This window comes from Bufo bufo, chromosome 5, assembly GCF_905171765.1.
Source record: "Bufo bufo chromosome 5, aBufBuf1.1, whole genome shotgun sequence".
Classification (NCBI taxonomy): Eukaryota; Metazoa; Chordata; class Amphibia; order Anura; family Bufonidae; genus Bufo; species Bufo bufo.
In genome coordinates, this window is record NC_053393.1 from 538,657,623 (window position 1) to 538,677,465 (window position 19,843).

The 19,843-nt window shown below is 44.5% G+C and overlaps 1 protein-coding gene across 1 annotated transcript in view; it reads right to left on the reverse strand.

Moving 5' to 3' along the window:
• Positions 1–19,843, reverse strand: part of DGKB (diacylglycerol kinase beta) — a 668,472-nt gene that overhangs the window by 44,149 nt on the left and 604,480 nt on the right. The window contains exons 23-24 of the mRNA XM_040431289.1: positions 16,854–16,974; positions 16,119–16,179 (exon numbers count right to left, since the gene is read on the reverse strand). Of these exons, the coding sequence (XP_040287223.1) occupies positions 16,119–16,179; positions 16,854–16,974 (182 nt within the window). The remainder of the gene's footprint in view (positions 1–16,118; positions 16,180–16,853; positions 16,975–19,843) is intronic.

The following is a 19,843-nucleotide window of genomic DNA, read 5'->3' on the forward strand; positions in this document are numbered from 1 at the left end:
ACTTGGGGAGTTGAGAGTCTTCTGAAGAAAGATAAAAATCCTGGAGCTCTATTAACGACCCAAAAATATAAAGTTAGGTCAGATGTTTGTTATTTATTTCCTGGAATTCTTGACAGTATCCATAGGTGAATATGTGATAGCTAGAAGACCTAAGAAGTCTTTCTGAAGGACACTGTGACATCACTACTTTCTTCACTGATTGTACAGGTTTGATCTCCACCAAGGTTATATTTTCGGGATATGAAGCTCCATATGTGGGCAACTTTAGATCAAAGTGTGGAACTCCAACTAAGAATAAAAATTCAGACCGTTGGCCTTGAGGACACAGTGTATTTTTTTTATTTTTTTTGCCTCACTTCATTCCAAGATCTATAATTAAAAAAAAAAAGTTGTCACTGATGTTGTTGCGTGAGGTCTCATTTTCTCTGTTAAAGGCTTTTTTTTAAAGATTTTTTTGGTAGACAAAATGTATATACAGTGGATATAAAAAGTCTACACACCCCTGTTAAAATGTCAGGTTTCGGTGATGTAAAAAAATTACAAAGATAAATCATTTCAGAACTTTTTCCACCTTTAATGTGACCTATAAACTCAATTGAAAAACAAACTGAAATCTTTTAGGTAGAGGGAAGAAAACAAAACAAAAAAAAATAATGTGGTTGCATAAGTGTGCACACCGTCTTATAACTGGGGATGTAGCCGTGTTCATAATTAAGCAATCACATTCTAAATCATGTTAAATAGGAGTCAGCATACACCGGCCATCATTAAAAGTGCCTCTGATTAACCCCAAATAAAGTTCAGCTGCTCTAGTTGGTCTTTCCTGAAATTTTCTTAGTCGCATCCCACAGCAAAAGCCATGGTCCACAGAGAGCTTCCAAAGCATCAGAGGGACCTCATTGTTAGAAGGTATCAGTCAGGAGAAGGGTACAAAAGAATTTCCAAGGCATTAGATATACCATGGAACACAGTGAAGACAGTCATCATCAAGTGGAGAAAATATGGCACAACAGTGACATTACCAAGAACTGGACGTCCCTCCAAAATTGATGAAAAGACGAGAAGAAAACTGGTCTGGGAGGCGACCAAGAGGCCTACAGCAACATTAAAGGAGCTGCAGGAATATCTGGCAAGTCCTGGCTGTGTGGTACATGTGACAATAATCTCCCGTATTCTTCATATGTCTGGGTTATGGGGTAGAGTGGCAAGACGAAAGCCTTTTCTTACGAAGAAAAACATCCAAGCCAGGCTACATTTTGCAAAAACACATCTGAAGTCTCCCAAAAGTATGTGGGAAAAGGTGTTATGGTCTGATGAAACCAAGGTTGAACTTTTTGGCCCAAATTCCAAAAGATATGTTTGGCACAAAAACGACACTGCACATCACCAAAAGAACCCCATACCCACAGTGAAGCATGGCGGTGGCAGCATTATGCCAAGGGGCTGTTCTTCTTCAGCTGGAACTGGGGCCTTAGTTAAGCTAAAGGGAATTCTGAACAGTTCCAAATACCAGTCAATATTGGCCCAAAACCTTCAGGCTTCTGCTATAAAGCTGAACATGAAGAGGAACTTCATCTTTCAGCATGACAACGACCCAAAGCATACATCCAAATCAACAAAGGAATGACTTCACCAGAAGAAGATTAAAGTTTTGGAATGGCCCAGCCAGAGCCCAGACCTGAATCCGATTGAAAATCTGTGGGGTGATCTGAAGAGGGCTGTGCCCAGGAGATGCCCTCTCAATCTGACGGATTTGGAGTGTTTTTGCAAAGTAGAGTGGGCAAATCTTGCCAAGTCAAAATGTGCCATGCTGATAGACTCTTATCCAAAAAGACTGAGTGCTATAATAAAATCAAAAGGTGCTTCAACAAAGTATTAGTTTAAAGGGCTTCTGTCACTCCCCAAAAGTCATTTTTCATTTTTGGGCTAATTAAAATCCTTGTAGTGCGATTATTCAATATATAGGGCTCTTACCTTTTTCTGTGGCTTAGTTTCTTTAAAAACCGCACTTTGATAATATGTTAATTACCTCGCTACCAGCAAGTAGGGCGGTTACTCGCTAGTAGCCGCCGCATCCTCCTTTAAAAAAAACACCCCCTCCTCCTGTTGATTGACAGGGCCAGCGAGCGCTCTCCTCCTCCGGCTGGCCCTGTCTGCAATTCAAATCCCACGCCTGCGCCTTACGTGTCTTCATTCGGCGCAGGCGCTCTGAGAGAAGGACGCTCCCTTCCTCAGCACTTCCTCAGTGCGCCTGCGCCGATGACGTCTTCTCCTTCAGGTTTAGAGCACTATATATTGAATAATCGCACTACAAGGGTTTTAATTAGCCTAAAAATGAAAAATGACATTTGGGGGGTGCCAGAAGCCCTTTAAGGGTGTACACACTTATGCAACCATATTATTTTATTTTTATATTTTTTCTTCCCTCTACCTAAAAGATTTCAGTTTGTTTTTCAATTGAGCGGTAAAGTTTATAGGTCACATTAAAGGTGGAAAAAGTTCTGAAAAAATTTATCTTTGTCTAATTTTTTTACAGCACAGAAACCTGACATTTTAACAGGGGTGTGTAGACGTTTTATATCCACTGTATATAGAGTGGTCCCTCAAGTTACAAGTTACAATATTAATTGGTTCCGGGATGACCATTGTAAGTTGACCAGTAATTGGTTCTAAAGCCCAAAAATGTTATCTCAAAACAAGAAAAAGTGAAATTTTAAGAAAAATCAGCAGATAATCAAGTAAGATAAAACATGTCCTTAAGTAAAACAGACAGGATTAGATGCTGGAAGCTGTAGATCACTTTCTATGGTGAGGTCAGGAGCTTCTATAGGGTCTGGCATAGTACATACATGTACCAGAAAAATAAAATGAATCTGCAACTCACCTAGTGTCCAAAGGAGCATCTCATCTTTGCACAGACAGAGGGCAGTACAGAACATGTAGTACTGCAGAGGAGCTACTAGACAACAAAAAATGGCCAAGTTGATTGGTTGGATTCGAGTCTGAGATGATGATTCTGATTTCAAATTACAATGGCCCAGAAAAGACCATTGTATGTTGAAAATATTGTATCTTTAGGCCATTGTATATTGGTGATCACTATATAAATTAAAAAAAAACATTTAAAATGCTACATTTTGTGTTCTTTTGTAGTTATTTTCTAAAATTATTTTATCGGTTGTATTAATTAAATAGGTCCCAAAACAATGATAGAAATGGCTGCAGCTCTCACCTGACTTTAATCCACGAAGCACGGAAAATCGGCCAGAACTGGGCCTAATAGAATATCCAATAGAAAGAGAGAATCCAGCTTCTTGTGGAGTAAAAAATAGTTCTTTATTGGCTCATCATATAAAATCCACCAAAATCACAGGAAAAAGGTGTAGTAACATGTTTCGGGCTACATAATCCAGCCCTTCATCAAGACATAACACACATATTAAAACCATTCCTTTTTGTGTAGCATAAGGTCCAACCCCCTCTAATCAGCAAAATGTCCGCACCTGGATCCTGGAATGGGAACCATTCAGCGGTCCAGGGGAGGAGATCCAGTATCACAGGTGACGCATACATATACATAATGAACATATCTTAGGCAACTTTCACACCAACAGGGTTCCCTCAACCTTGACCTACCTAGTGGGAAAACTGCTGGCCACCACATCCAGGCAGAGAATGAATTTAGCGGTGACAAAACCTCATTAGGTTAGTCAGGGCCCTCACAAGTGCAACTTCCAGAAGTCAGACCTACATCTATTAGATGCTTATGGCACGTGCCGTGAATATGCCATCAATGTTGAAATTGCTAATACATTGTTATAGTAACCCTTTTCTATATGTATTATATAACTTTAATACAAACCGGATTCCAAAAAAGTTGGGACACTATACAAATCGTGAATAAAAACTGAATGCAATGATGTGGAGGTGCCAACTTCTAATATTTTATTCAGAATAGAACATAAATCACGGAACAAAAGTTTAAACTGAGAAAATGTACCATTTTAAGGGAAAGATATGTTGAATCAGAATTTCATGGTGTCAACAAATCCCCAAAAAATGTTGGGACAAGGCCATTTTCACCACTGTGTGGCATCTCCCCTTCTTCTTACAACACTCAACAGACGTCTGGGGACCAAGGAGACCAGTTTCTCAAGTTTAGAAATAGGAATGCTCTCCCATTCTTGTCTAATACAGGCCTCTAACTGTTCAATCGTCTTGGGCCTTCTTTGTTGCACCTTCCTCTTTATGATGCGCCAAATGTTTTCTATAGGTGAAAGATCTGGACTGCAGACTGGCCATTTCAGTACCCGGATCCTTCTCCTACGCAGCCATGATGTTGTGATTGATGCAGAATGTGGTCTGGCATTATCTTGTTGAAAAATGCAGGGTCTTCCCTGAAAGAGATGACGTCTGGATGGGAGCATATGTTGTTCTAGAACCTGAATCTATTTTTCTGTATTGATGGTGCCTTTCCAGACATGCAAGCTGCCCATGCCACACGCACTCATGCAACCCCATACCATCAGAGATGCAGGCTTCTGAACTGAGCGTTGATAACAACTTGGGTTGTCCTTGTCCTCTTTGGTCCGGATGACATGGCGTCCCAGATTTCCAAAAAGAACTTCGAATCGTGACTCGTCTGACCACAGAACAGTCTTCCATTTTGCCACACTTCATTTTAAATGATCCCTGGCCCAGTGAAAACGCCTGAGCTTGTGGATCTTGCTTAGAAATGGCTTCTTCTTTGCACTGTAGAGTTTCAGCTGTCAACGGCGGATGGCACGGTGGATTGTGTTCACTGACAATGGTTTCTGGAAGTATTCCTGAGCCCATTCTGTAATTTCCTTTACAGTAGCATTCCTGTTTGTGGTGCAGTGTCGTTTAAGGGCCCGGAGATCACGGGCATCCAGTATGGTTTTACGGCCTTGACCCTTACGCACAGAGATTGTTCCAGATTCTCTGAATCTTCGGATGATGTTATGCACAGTTGATGATGATAGATGCAAAGTCTTTGCAATTTTTCGCTGGGTAACACCTTTCTGATATTGCTCCACTATCTTTCTGCGCAACATTGTGGGAATTGGTGATCCTCTACCCATCTTGGCTTCTGAGAGACACTGCCACTCTGAGAAGCTCTTTTTATATCCAATCATGTTGCCAATTGACCTAATTAGTGTTAATTGGTCTTCCAGCTCTTCGTTATGCTCAAATTTACTTTTTCCAGCCTCTTATTGCTACTTGTCCCAACTTTTTGGGGATTTGTTGACACCGTGAAATTTTGAATCAACGTATTTTTCCTTTAAAATGATACATTTACTCGGATTAAACGTTTGATCTGTCATCTACGTTCTATTACAAATAAAATATTGACATTTGCCATCTCCACATCATTGCATTCAGTTTTTATTCACAATTTGTTTAGTGTCCCAACTTTTTTGGAATCCGGTTTGTAGAAACTGTTTTATTAAACAAATTATTTTATAAAATGTATTTACATTTTCCTTTTCATTGCATAAAGGGCATTTTACATTACAATTTAATTTTTTTATTTTAATGTATTGAAATACTCATATAGTCCAATGCTTTACTGCTTGTGTAAAATGTACAGGTGGTTGTTGAGGAAAACCTCAGGCATGCCCTAACACGATACAGTACCATGACTGGAGTTTACACAGGCCAGTCCAGGGTACCAGGTCAATGTCTGTCACTTAAAGGAGTTTTCGAGGACTTAAAAATTAAAGACCTATCCTCAGGATGAGTCATCAAAATCGGATCGGTGAGGGTCCAACATACTGCACCTTCACTAATCATCATTACTGAGCATAAACCCCTGATCAGCTAAGCTGCAGTATCCCAGTATGGCAGCTACACAGTGGATGAAGCCTTCCGCTTCCAGCTTTGTCTAATGTGTAGGTTCTGACACCAGTGACTGCCTAAAACAGCTGATCGGTGGGGGTAGGCAATCAGTGTCAGATCGGAGAGGGTGTTGGGTGTCAAACTCCTACTGATCTGATTTGGACAGCTGGCGGTGTCAGAAACTATACTGTCCGAAACAGCTGAAAGGTGGGGGTCCTGTGTGTCGAACCCCCATGATCGGATGACTTATCCCAAGGATAGGCAATCAATATCTTAATCCTGGAAAACCCATTTAATACATCATCCCCGGCAATAAAAATTACTGTAACCATTGATTGGGCACTAAACAAACCCTCTGTTACAGTGGGGAGTGGGGGAAAACTCCCCACCGAACACAGTGATGAAATGGGGGTTGAAACTAGTCCTGGATGCCGGGATAAAGGAGGAGCTCACCTCTTAATGCAACCCTGATCCTAGCACTGATTCCTATCCGTATTAGTGGACCCAGATGGTTGGAGGGCTCATACACAGGAACCTCGGACCCTGAGTCACCCTGATGATCCCTGAAATTAGGGTCAGGAACTAGAGACGACCTGTTCCTCCACAACACGGATGAACAGGAGTCTCCACAGGCCTAGCAGCAAAGATAGAGGAAGGCAGTGAACAGCAACTGGATCGGAAGGGTAAGAACCCAGTGATACAACAACACACCGGAACAACAAGCACTTACCTGCTGCAGCAACAGGGTGAAACACCAATAACTACCTGGACCCCCATGCAGACAGGATGCATGGTGGAACCAGGCAGAGCTGCTCACTGACTTGTAGTTCTCCCTTCGGGGAACCCAGGAACCCTCTCACCGAAGGCACAGACAGACACGGTAAATGTCTAGCAACCATGCTGGACTATAAACACCAAACAGACCAGACATGGAACATCAAACTAGACATAACAACCCACCCTGAACATAAACCACACCAAACAAAACAACAGGTGAGGATGGGTAAGGACATAGAACAAGGGGATTAATAGGAGAGACATTGATCAAACACCAATGTTTAACTAGGTGGCCCTCACACTGGACAGATGCAATATCCAGACAGGAGCAAAGCTCCATCACCAACCAAGGCAGGAATACCACTGACCTCAAGCTCACAGCACCAGAATAAGTAGAGCCATGAGGCCACATCCAGAACACACCTAGATCCACACCTTAACCCCACACACACACCAGACTGGGAAGGAACAAAGATAAAGGGAGCAGTGCACAAACATGCAGAACAACACGTTGCCCCAGGCAACTGCATGCACGGCAGACGTGTCACGGCGAACTACAACAACCGAGACTCCGCCCTGACACCCTCCCCTCTCAATTGTGATGTTTTGATTGCTATTGATCAGAGAAATCCCCAGGGGTAAAAGTAGAAAACTTTGATCTTGACTTTGTCTTTGGGTGGTGGCCTTCAGTGACAGTACTGTATCCTAAGAATCCGTGTTAGCCTGTCCCTACCTAGTTCAGTCCCATATACACCCAAAACCTTTTATTTTGCTCATTTCAATCTCAAGGCTAATCCTAAATGGACTAAAAAAGATGTTCTTGGAACTCAGTAGTATTCTAATTGCCCAAAAATTGCGATGAGCGGCAGGGGCAATATTCGAATTCACGATATTTTGCAAATATTTGGGGCGAATATTCATCATATATTTTCTTGATTGCGAATATCGGCAATGTAATATGCGCATATTGCGTGCGTAATACAGGCGTGGGTCACTGTTGCTACATTTTTCAAGCTGCTAGAAGTTTCCTGAGACTGGACAAAATGGTTGGCATGGAAGAACATCACAATAGCTTTATATGCAGATAGAGTGCTGCAATATATTCACGATTGCGCAAATCGGCAATTAATGATGCCCATATTTTTGCGCAATTCGTGCAACTTCGCATTTTAGCAGGTCTGACTACATATTACTGATTGGTGCACTAAGTATTGTTGTGACATCACAGCACTATGTCTGTAGCATGTATGTAAGGACAGCAGAACCTATCACACTGCCTAACACCCTGCACTGGAACCTATCAGCTACACTGTATCCGGATATAACCTACACTGACTATCTCCCACTATCTAATGTAATTAAACAGTAAAGCACAGAGCACAGCAATGACCCTCTCTCTCAGAACTTTAAAAAACTGCATAAAATGGCTGCTGGGGAGGTTCTTATATAGTAAAGGGGTAGGCAACTTTCCTATTGGTTGCTAGGGATGTTGCTAAGCTCAGACAAAGACATTGCAGCCATCTCATTGGCCCACAATCAAGAAGGGAGGTTACTGATGAAAAAAAAATCTAGAATATTCGCGAATACGAATATATAGCACTATATTCTAAATCTTCGCCAATTCTCAAAGTGGCGATATTCGTGATTAAAATTCGCGATTTTAATATTCGCGCCCAACACTACCCAAAAAAACATTTTTAGCTTACTTAGTCTATACTTTCTTGGCCATGCATCGGGATGCATGTTAGTGAGCCACAAATCAAATTCTCTGCAGTAAATAACTGAACAATCACAGAAAGTGCTTACAAAAGGAATCTGAAATTAGAAATTCAGCCTGGTTATAATTTATACTGCCTAACATATTCTTGGAGATAGTTTCTGCTGGGAGGTAAATGGTAGAGAAATGTGATGTGACATTGACATACTGTAATTACCGAATCACCATTTATTTATGCAAGACAGAAGATACAGCTGGAGATTAGGTTGACAATTCAAAAAGGAAAAGACCTGAGCAATGTTGATAAGTTTTAAAATGATTATGGGAGCCAAATAATTGTAGACTTTGTGTTTCCTAAATAAAATGTTATGGGTAGAGTTGAGCGAACACCTGGATGTTCGGGTTCGAGAAGTTCGGCCGAACTTCCCGGAAATGTTCGGGTTCGGGATCCGAACCCGACCCGAACTTCGTCCAGAGCCCGAACCCCATTGAAGTCAATGGGGACCCGAACATTTCGGCACTAAAAAGGCTGTAAAACAGCCCAGGAAAGAGCTTGAGGGCTGCAAAAGGCAGCAACATGTAGGTAAATCCCCTGCAAACAAATGTGGATAGGGAAATGAATTAAATTTTTTTTTTTTAAAAATTAGCCAATATCAATTGGACAGAGGTCCCATAGCAGAGAATCTGGCTTCATGTCAGCAGAGAATCAGTCTTCATGTCATAGCAGAGAATCAGGCTTCACGTCACCCACCACTGGAACAGGCCACTGTCACATATTTAGGCCCCGGCACCCAGACAGAGGAGAGAGGTCCCATAACAGAGATTCAGGCTTCATGTCAGCAGAGAATCAGTCTTCATGTCATAGCAGAGAATCAGGCTTCACGTCACCCACCACTGGAACAGGCCACTGTCACACATTTAGGCCCAGGCACCCAGGCAGAGGAGAGAGGTCCCGTAACAGAGATTCAGTCTTCATGTCATAGCAGAGAATCAGTCTTCATGTCATAGCAGAGAATCAGGCTTCACGTCACCCACCACAGGAACAGGCCACTGTCACATATTTAGGCCCCGGCACCCAGACAGAGGAGAGAGGTCCCGTAACAGAGATTCAGGCTTCATGTCAGCACAGAATCAGTCTTCATGTCATAGCAGAGAATCAGGCTTCACGTCACCCACCACTGGAACAGGCCACTGTCACATATTTAGGCCCAGGCACCCAGACAGAGGAGAGAGGTCCCGTAACAGAGATTCAGGCTTCATGTCAGCACAGAATCAGTCTTCATGTCATAGCAGAGAATCAGGCTTCACGTCACCCACCACTGGAACAGGCCACTGTCACACATTTAGGCCCCGGCACCCACACAGAGGAGAGGTTCATTCAACTTTGGGTTGCCCCGCAATATAATGGTAAAATGAAAATAAAAATAGGATTGAATGAGGAAGTGCCCTGGAGTACAATAATATATTGTTAAGGGGAGGTAGTTAATGTCTAATCTGCACAAGGGATGGACAGGTCCTGTGGGATCCATGCCTGGTTCATTTTTATGAACGTCAGCTTGTCCACATTGGCTGTAGACAGGCGGCTGCGTTTGTCTGTAATGACGCCCCCTGCCGTGCTGAATACACGTTCAGACAAAACGCTGGCCGCCGGGCAGGCCAGCACCTCCAAGGCATAAAAGGCTAGCTCTGGCCACGTGGACAGTTTGGAGACCCAGAAGTTGAATGGGGCCGAACCATCAGTCAGTACGTGGAGGGGTGTGCACAGGTACTGTTCCACCATGTTAGTGAAATGTTGCCTCCTGCTAACACGTTCCGTATCAGGTGGTGGTGCACTTAGCTGTGGCGTGGTGACAAAACTTTTCCACATCTCTGCCATGCTAACCCTGCCCTCAGGAGCTGGCCGTGACACAGCTGCGTTGGCGACCTCTTGCTCCTCCTCTGCCTTCGCCTTGGGCTTCCACTGGTTCCCCTGTGACATTTGGGAATGCTCTCAGTAGCGCGTCTACCAACGTGCGCTTGTACTCGCGCATCTTCCTATCACGCTCCAGTGTAGGAAGTAAGGTGGGCACATTGTCTTTGTACCGGGGATCCAGCAGGGTGGCAACCCAGTAGTCCGCACACGTTAAAATGTGGGCAACTCTGCTGTCGTTGCGCAGGCACTGCAGCATGTAGTCGCTCATGTGTGCCAGGCTGCCCAGAGGTAAAAACAAGCTGTCCTCTGTGGGAGGCATATCGTCATCGTCCTGTGTTTCCCCCCAGCCACGCACCAGTGATGGGCCCGAGCTGCTTTGGGTGCCACCCCGCTGTGAACATGCTTCATCCTCATCCTCCTCCACCTCCTCCTCATCCTCGTCCTCCTCGTCCTCCAGTAGTGGGCCCTGTCTGGCCACATTTGTACCTGGCATTTGGTGTTGCAAAAAACCTCCCTCTGAGTCACTTCGAAGAGACTGGCCTGAAAGTGCTAAAAATGACCCCTCTTCCTCCTCTTCCTCCTGGGCCACCTCCTCTTCCATCATCGCCCTAAGTGTTTTCTCAAGGAGACATAGAAGTGGTATTGTAACGCTGATAACGGCGTCATCGCCACTGGCCATGTTGGTGGAGTACTCGAAACAGCGCAACAGGGCACACAGGTCTCGCATGGATGCCCAGTCATTGGTGGTGAAGTGGTGCTGTTCCGCAGTGCGACTGACACGTGCGTGCAGCAGCTGAAACTCCACTATGGCCTGCTGCTGCTCGCACAGTCTGTCCAGCATGTGCAAGGTGGAGTTCCACCTGGTGGGCACATCGCATATGAGGCGGTGAGCGGGAAGGCCGAAGTTACGCTGTAGCGCAGACAGGCGAGCAGCAGCAAGGTGTGAACGCCGGAAGCACGAACAGACGGCCCGCACTTTATGCAGCAGCTCTGACATGTCGGGGTAGTTGCGAATGAACTTCTGCACCACCAAATTCAGCACATGCGCCAGGCAAGGGATGTGCGTCAAACCGGCTAGTCCCAGAGCTGCAATGAGATTTCGCCCATTATCGCACACCACCAGGCCGGGCTTGAGGCTCACCGGCAGCAACAACTCGTCGGTCTGTTATTCTATACCCCGCCACAACTCCTGTGCGGTGTGGGGCCTGTCCCCCAAACATATGAGTTTCAGAACGGCCTGCTGACGTTTACCCCGGGCTGTGCTGAAGTTGGTGGTGAAGGTGTGTGGCTGACTGGATGAGCAGGTGGAAGAAGAGGAGGAGGAAGCTGAGTAGGAGGAGGAGGAGACAGGAGGCAAAGAATGTTGCCCTGCGATCCTTGGCGGCGGAAGGACGTGCGCCAAACAGCTCTCCGCCTGGGGCCCAGCCGCCACTACATTTACCCAGTGTGCAGTTAGGGAGATATAGCGTCCCTGGCCGTGCTTACTGGTCCACGTATCTGTGGTTAAGTGGACCTTGCCACAGATGGCGTTGCGCAGTGCACACTTGATTTTATCGGACACTTGGTTGTGCAGGGAAGGCACGGCTCTCTTGGAGAAGTAGTGGCGGCTGGGAACAACATACTGTGGGACAGCAAGCGACATGAGCTGTTTGAAGCTGTCTGTATCCAACAGCCTAAATGACAGCATTTCATAGGCCAGTAGTTTAGAAATGCTGGCATTCAGGGCCAGGGATCGAGGGTGGCTAGGTGGGAATTTACGCTTTCTCTCAAATGTTTGTGAGATGGAGAGCTGAACGCTGCCGTGTGACATGGTTGAGATGCTTGGTGACGCAGGTGGTGGTGTTGGTGGTACATCCCATGTTTGCTGGGCAGCAGGTGCCAACGTTCCTCCAGAGGCGGAGGAAGAGGCCGAGGCGGCGGCAGCAGCAGAAGAGGCCGAGGCGGCAGCAGCAGAAGAGGTAGCAGGGGGAGCCTGAGTGACTTCCTTGTTTTTAAGGTGTTTACTCCACTGCAGTTCATGCTTTGCATGCAGGTGCCTGGTCATGCAGGTTGTGCTAAGGTTCAGAACGTTAATGCCTCGCTTCAGGCTCTGATGGCACAGCGTGCAAACCACTCGGGTCTTGTCGTCAGCACATTGTTTAAAGAAGTGCCATGCCAGGGAACTCCTTGAAGCTGCCTTTGGGGTGCTCGGTCCCAGATGGCGGCGGTCAGTAGCAGGCGGAGTCTCTTGGCGGCGGGTGTTCTGATTTTGCCCACTGCTCCCTCTTTTGCTACGCTGTTGGCTTGGTCTCACCACTGCCTCCTCCTCCGAACTGTGAAAGTCAGTGGCACGACCTTCATTCCATGTGGGGTCTAGGACCTCATCGTCCCCTGCATCGTCTTCCACCCAGTCTTGATCCCTGACCTCCTGTTCAGTCTGCACACTGCAGAAAGACGCAGCAGTTGGCACCTGTGTTTCGTCATCATCAGAGACGTGCTGAGGTGGTATTCCCATGTCCTCATCAAGAAACATAAGTGGTTGTGCGTTAGTGCATTCTATCTCTTCCACCCCTGGGGAAGGGCTAGGTGGATGCCCTTGGGAAACCCTGGCAGCAGAGTCTTCAAACAGCATAAGAGACTGCTGCATAACTTGAGGCTCAGACAGTTTCCCTGATATGCATGGGGGTGATGTGACAGACTGATGGGCTTGGTTTTCATGCGCCATCTGTGCGCTTTCTGCAGAAGACTGGGTGGGAGATAACGTGAACGTGCTGGATGCACTGTCGGCCACCCAATTGACTAATGCCTGTACCTGCTCAGGCCTTACCATCCTTAGAACGGCATTGGGCCCCACCAAATATCGCTGTAAATTCTGCTGGCTACTGGGACCTGAGGTAGTTGGTTCACTAGGACGTGTGGCTGTGGCAGAACGGCCACGTCCTCTTTCAGCACCAGAAGGTCCACTAACACCACCACGACCATGACCAAATTTGGGAATAGTTTTTCAACCCAGAACAAAAACTGTGCTTTTACGGTCACTACAAATAATTTGACCAGCTAAAACAGTACAGATTTGGTTGAATAGAAATCTGAGGCCTATTTTTTTTGCGCTGTGTGACAGGTATACGTTTAATCACAGAATTAGACTTGTATCTGCACGGTAGCGTGTGTGTTAAGTTTTTCTGAATGACACTATCAGCACCTTGAATCTAAGATATCCTTTTTGGGATAGATTTAAAGTAGGCCTCATATAGCAGAAACTACTTATTTTGAGAATGGCAAATTTGGGAATAGTTTTTCAACCCAGAACAAAAACAAAAACTGTGCTTTTACGGTCACTACAAATAACTTGACCAGCTAAAACAGTACTGATTTGGAGGAATATAAATGTCAGGTCTATTTTTTAGGCGCTGGGTGACAGGCTCAACTTGCCCCTGATGTAGTGTATGGCCAAAAAATAACCACACTATTGATGGTTAAATGCACTTGGGTGACACAGGCTCAGCCTGCACCTGATGTAATATATGGCCAAAAATTAACCACACTGTTGATGGTTAAATGCACTTGGGTGACACAGGCTCAGCCTGCACCAGATGTAGTATATGGCCAGAAAATAACCACACTGTTGATGGTTAAATGCACTTGGGTGACACAGGCTCAGCCTGCACCTGATGTAGTATATGGCCAAAAAATAACCACACTGTTGATGGTTAAATGCACTTCGGTGACACAGGCTCAGCCTGCAGCTGATGTAGGATATAGCACAAAATAACCACACTGTTGATGGTTAAATACCCTTGGGTGACACAGGCTCAGCCTGCAGCTGATGTAGGATATAGCAAAAAATAACCACACTATTGATGGTTAAAAGCACTTGGTGGTAGCTTGTGCTGGCGCACCACAAGCCACAAAATGGCCGCCGATCACCCCAGAAAAAAGTGATATAAAAACGCTCTGGGCAGCCTAAAAAAAGTGAGCAATTCGATATTAGCACTTCAATGATCCACAGCTGGAGATCGATCACAGAATGAAGACTTTTGGAGGAGTTAATCTGCCTACTCTCGCCCTAACGTCGCAGCTGCAACCTCTCCCTATGCTTGAATCAGCAGAGTGACGTGCAGCGCTACGTGACCCAAGCTTATATAGAGGCTGGGTCACATGCTGCACTGGCCAATCACAGCCATGCCAATAGTAGGCAAGGCTGTGATGGCCTCTTGGGGCAAGTAGTATGACGCTTGTTGATTGGCTGCTTTGCAGCCTTTCAAAAAGCGCCAAGAAAGCGCCGAACACCGAACCCGAACCCGGACTTTTACGAAAATGTTCGGGTTCGGGTCCGTGTCACGGACACCCCAAAATTCGGTACGAACCCGAACTATACAGTTCGGGTTCGCTCATCCCTAGTTATGGGGTCATATATTAAGATCGGAATTTTAGACACCGGTCTTGATCACCTTGTATTGGCGCTTGATAAGCCTAAGTTATGTAGAGGCATCGGCCTCTACAAAACTTAGTATCACCCACTGCCGGCCTAAATCTACACCAGCACCCTTGGTGGAGTAGATTTAGATAATTTTCTATGCCTAAAACAGGCGTATAAAATGATAAATGAGATGGGCCAGCTGGCCCACCCCTATCCCTGCCCACATCATCCCCCTTTTTTAGAACTGGCGTACGTGGCATGGATGGGGGAGAAGTCCTCTTTGCGACTGAATCTGCGACAGATATACTCAAAAAATTGATGTTTATATATTGATAATTGACCCCATTAATTTTGTGGTTCCTTAGTTCCACCAGAGGAGATGATTCTAAAGGTGGATGTACACCTTAGATAGCCATCTGCCGAACATTGATTTGGCCAACACCTATTCCTGCTGATTTCCCTAAATGCACGAAAGCTTGCGTGATTTCCTCACACACTCTAAATACATACTCATTGGTTTCATATAAAATGAGCCCTTGTATGTGTGTAAGATAGGGAAATCTAAGCCAATGGGAACAGTGACTGAAGACAATTTGCTCTGTGGAATATCTTGGCGCTGTATGAGCAATGTGAAAAAAATTGTTACACATGAAATTCAGAAGCACTAAAAAACTTTTTTTTGACTGCAGGTACAGTTACCCATTCAATTTATTGGCAGGGTCTCCATTCATGCAGACCTGAAATTCCTGATGGCAGCCCTGGCCCTGACACTCTAAGAATCAACTGAAAACTTACTAGCTCAACATAGATATATATGTTTTGGTCAATACTTAGGTTCACCATTAAGTCACCATTAAGTCCCAATTTGTTTCTTTGGGAAATGTAGTGGATATAAAAAGTCTACACACCCCTGTTAAAATGTCAGGTTTCTGTGATGTAAAAAAAATGAGACAAAGATAAATCATCTCAGAACTTTTTCCACTTTTAATGTGACCTATAAAGTGTACAACTCATTTGCAAAACAAACTTAAATCTTTTAGGTGGAGGGAAGAAAACAAAACAAAAAAACTAAAATAATATGGTTGCATAAGTGTGCACACCCTCTTATAACAAGCAATCACATTCAAAATCCTGTTAAATAGGAGTCAGCATACACCGGCCATCACTTAAAGTGCCTCTGATTAACCCCAAATAAAGTTCAGCTGCTCTAGTTGGTCTTTCCTGAAATTTTCTTAGTCGCATCCCAAAGCAGAAGCCATGGTCCACAGAGAGCTTCCAAAGCATCAGAGGGATCTCATTGTTAGAAGGTATCAGTCAGGAAAAGGGTACAAAAGAATTTCCAAGGCATTATATCTACCATGGAACACAGTGAAGGCCGTCATCATCAAGTGGAGAAAATATGATTTTCTTCTACTGTATAAAAACAAGGTAATTTTTTTTTTTTATGTACTTACCGTGCAAGGTGTCTGCATCCAGGGTTCCCCATCAATCTGCATAGGGAGAGACTTGCTGGTCCTATGAATAAAGACATGGAAAATTTTGAAATATTGTGTAAGATTGTAAGTGGATAAAATAGATGTCTATCCACTGGCTGGTTTCTATACATTTGTATTTGCTCTGTCAATGCTAGAGTGGTTGAGCTCATCCTGATGTAATGTAAAAGCCATGCTGTGTGCTCTGAGCCCCATCCCACTGGTCTTCACCCATCTCACAGTGTGCAGCCTCATACACAAAATGAAGGAGATATTCTGCAGCTGCATCTCCCTCCTCGTCTGCCTCTCTTCTATACAATCATATTTACCCTTTTAAACATGATTGGGTGTATCATTAAAATGGGGCTATAAAATGTATTTCCATTTTTGTTGCGAAGGATAAAATTTCAAACCTTGAGTTAAGTTGATACATTAATAGTGAATTATGAGAAAATCCCAGAGAGTTAAATGACATTCAGCTCTGCTACATCTGTCATTTTAATGTATATATATTTTAAACTATTTCTGAAAGGATAAACATTTTGGTGGTACCGCAATGGGGTCAGATTCAAGGCCATTTATAACTAAATGATTTCATACTAACATGCTGCACTACTAATACTAATAATAAGAATTAATTACTATATAACCATGCTAAAATATTAAATAAATTATAACAAAAATAATAATCATTCACTGCAGTAATAATACTGCTACCTTATAAACACGGAGGAACATTGTGCAAGGCGCCTTCCAGCACTTTTCAGCCCTGTGTAAATCTGTCCCATCTCCATTGCTCCTTCCAAGCCAACCACCTCCAACAGTTGATCACTTAGATCTAAAATAGAAATACACAGCCATGATTCCACATGTCTGCCCTTTAAATGATCATTTTACCTCTACAATCTTTTTATAAAAATGTTTATCAACGGTTACAGATCATAAATAAACGTAACTGATATAAACATATTAGAAAATGAACTGAAGAAAATCATTCCTCGAAAGGGTTTCCAGCTTTAAACACCCCTGAGAACAGTCATTATTGAATAGGAAATTACAACTGCCTATACATTTCCCCTGCAGTGCCATGTCATGCTGCATAAAAAATACTTACCATGGACAGGATGGGTTCTCTACAGTATGAGCAGGACTAGTTTAGACTAGTTTCAACGTCGTCTTACAAATAAAGGTCTAGAGCAGGGAATTCTACTACTGATATGGTTTTCATATGCCCTCACAGATGGTGAGACAACTCAATTGACAGCTGGCAGTAGAGAGTTGCAAGAGTCGCTATAACATTAACATGACAAACAAGTGCAAAGCAGAAAAACATATCTGCCATGAAGAAATATCTATCACACCTCAGTTAATATCAGATATTATAAATAATAAAAGAAATGATTATACAATTCTTATATGAAAATCTTTAGTTAAAATATTAACATATATACAGTACAGTATATTTGACTAAACTACATATTGCTATGTTATGCATATTACATATGTATGGCTATATTATTACTATACAAAACAACATAATAATAGTGTTGGGCGAGCATGCTCGGCCGTACACTAGTTCAGCTTGCTACATCGCGATGCTCGGCCGAATACCGCGTGTGCTCAAGCGTGATGTTCGAGTCTCCTCCCCTCACGTTTGTTGTCTGCTACGCAGCCAATAAATGTGCAGGTAAGGCTACTTTCACACTAGCGTTCGGGGCTCCGCTTGTGAGTTCTGTTTGAAGGCTCTCACAAGAGGCCCCGAACGGATCCGTCCAGCCCTAATGCATTCTGAGTGGATGCGGATCCGCTCAGAATGCATCAGTCTGGCACCGTTTGTCCTCCGCTCAGCAGGCGGACACCCGAACGCAGCTTGCAGCGTTCGGGTGTCCGCCTGGCCGTGCGGAGGCAAACGGATCCGTCCAGACTTACAATGTAAGTCAATGGGGACAGATCCGTTTGAAGTTGACACAATATGGCTCAATTTTCAAACGGATCCGTCCCCCATTGACTTTCAATGTAAAGTCAAAACGGATCCATTTGCATTATCATGAACAAAAAAAAAAAGCGTTTGCATTAGGCTACTTTTACACTAGCGTTCAGAGTGGATCCGTCTGCTGTCTGCCCAGACAGATCCGCTCATATAATGCAGACGTTTGTATCCGTTCAGAACGGATCCGTATGCATTATAGCTTAGAAAAATTTCTAAGTGTGAAAGTAGCTTCAGACGGATCCGTCCAGACTTTACATTGAAAGTCAATGGGGGACGGATCCATTTGAAGATTGAGCCATATGGTGTCATCTTCAAACGGATCCGTCCTCATTGACTTACATTGTAAGTCTGGACGAATCCGCTCGCCTCCGCACGGCCAGACGGACACCCGAACGCTGCAAGCAGCGCTCAGGTGTCCGCTCACTGAGCGGAGCGGAGGCTGAACGCCGCCAGACTGATGCATTCTCAGCGGATCCGCGTCCACTCAGAATGCATTAGGGCTGGACGGATCCATTCGGGGCCGCTTGTGAGCCCCTTCAAACGTAGCGCACGAGCGGACACCCGAACGCAGGTGTGAAAGTAGCCTTATAGGTGCGGATCCGTCTGTGCAGATACCAGACGGATCCGCACCTAAACGCAGGTGTGAAAGTAGCCTAAGTACTGCCATTCACTGTAATGTCGTAGCCATGTTGACTGCTGGCATTACAGTGATTGGCTGGCTGAAACGCGTCATCGGGTGCTATATAGCACCCGATGACACGTGTTCGGCTCAGTATTAGTCAGGGAGAGCTGGAGAGCAGAAGGGAGAGATAGTGTAGGGATTGAAATAGCAATATTTTAGTTTTTATACTTTTAAGGACTATTGTGTGTGGCAGCAATATATATTTTTAGCGCAACCTGCACTAAATTGCTAAAACTTGTTAGAGACCCAAAAGTCCTTTTAAGGACTATAGTTGTATCTGGCAACAATATATATTTTTAGCCCAGCCTGCGCTAAATAGCTTGCAATTGTTTGGCCGATGCAGACAGCGACATTATCTGCGCCACATCTCCTGTGTAACGTGTGCGCAGCCTAAAAATATCTGTGACATCCAGTGTACTTTTTCCGTAGACGGTGTCCGCTGCGGACAGTTAAATAGCGCTACATCTCCTGTATAACGTTTGCGTATACGAAATATCAGTGACTTTCTATGTAATCTTTTTTGCCGCTGGTGACAGCGACATTATCTGCGCTACATCTCCTGTATAACGTTTGCCCATCCTAAATATCAGTGACATTAATTCAGTGTCATTTTTAATTAGCCGCTGGTGACAGCGACATTACTTGCGTTATACCTCCTGTTTAACGTGTGCGCATCCTAAATAACAGTGACATTAATTCAGTGTAATTTTTTATTAGGCGGTGGTGACAGCGACATTACTTGCGCTATTCTTCCTGCGCATCCTAAAAATATCTGTGACATTCTGTGTACTTTAATTGCGCATACACTTACAAAACCTGCGCTACTGTACGTGTGACATACTTGCAAGCATATATACCATTTAATATGCGCAAGGCGAGCAGTAAGGGACGGGGAAGTGTCCGTGCTGCTGATGGTGCACGCAGAGGCCTTGGCCCTGGGCGTGGTGAAACTGTGCCTGCTGCCAGAGCACAAGAAACACACTCATCTACGATACCTAGATTCATGTCCCAGTTTGCAGAGCGGCGCAGGACACC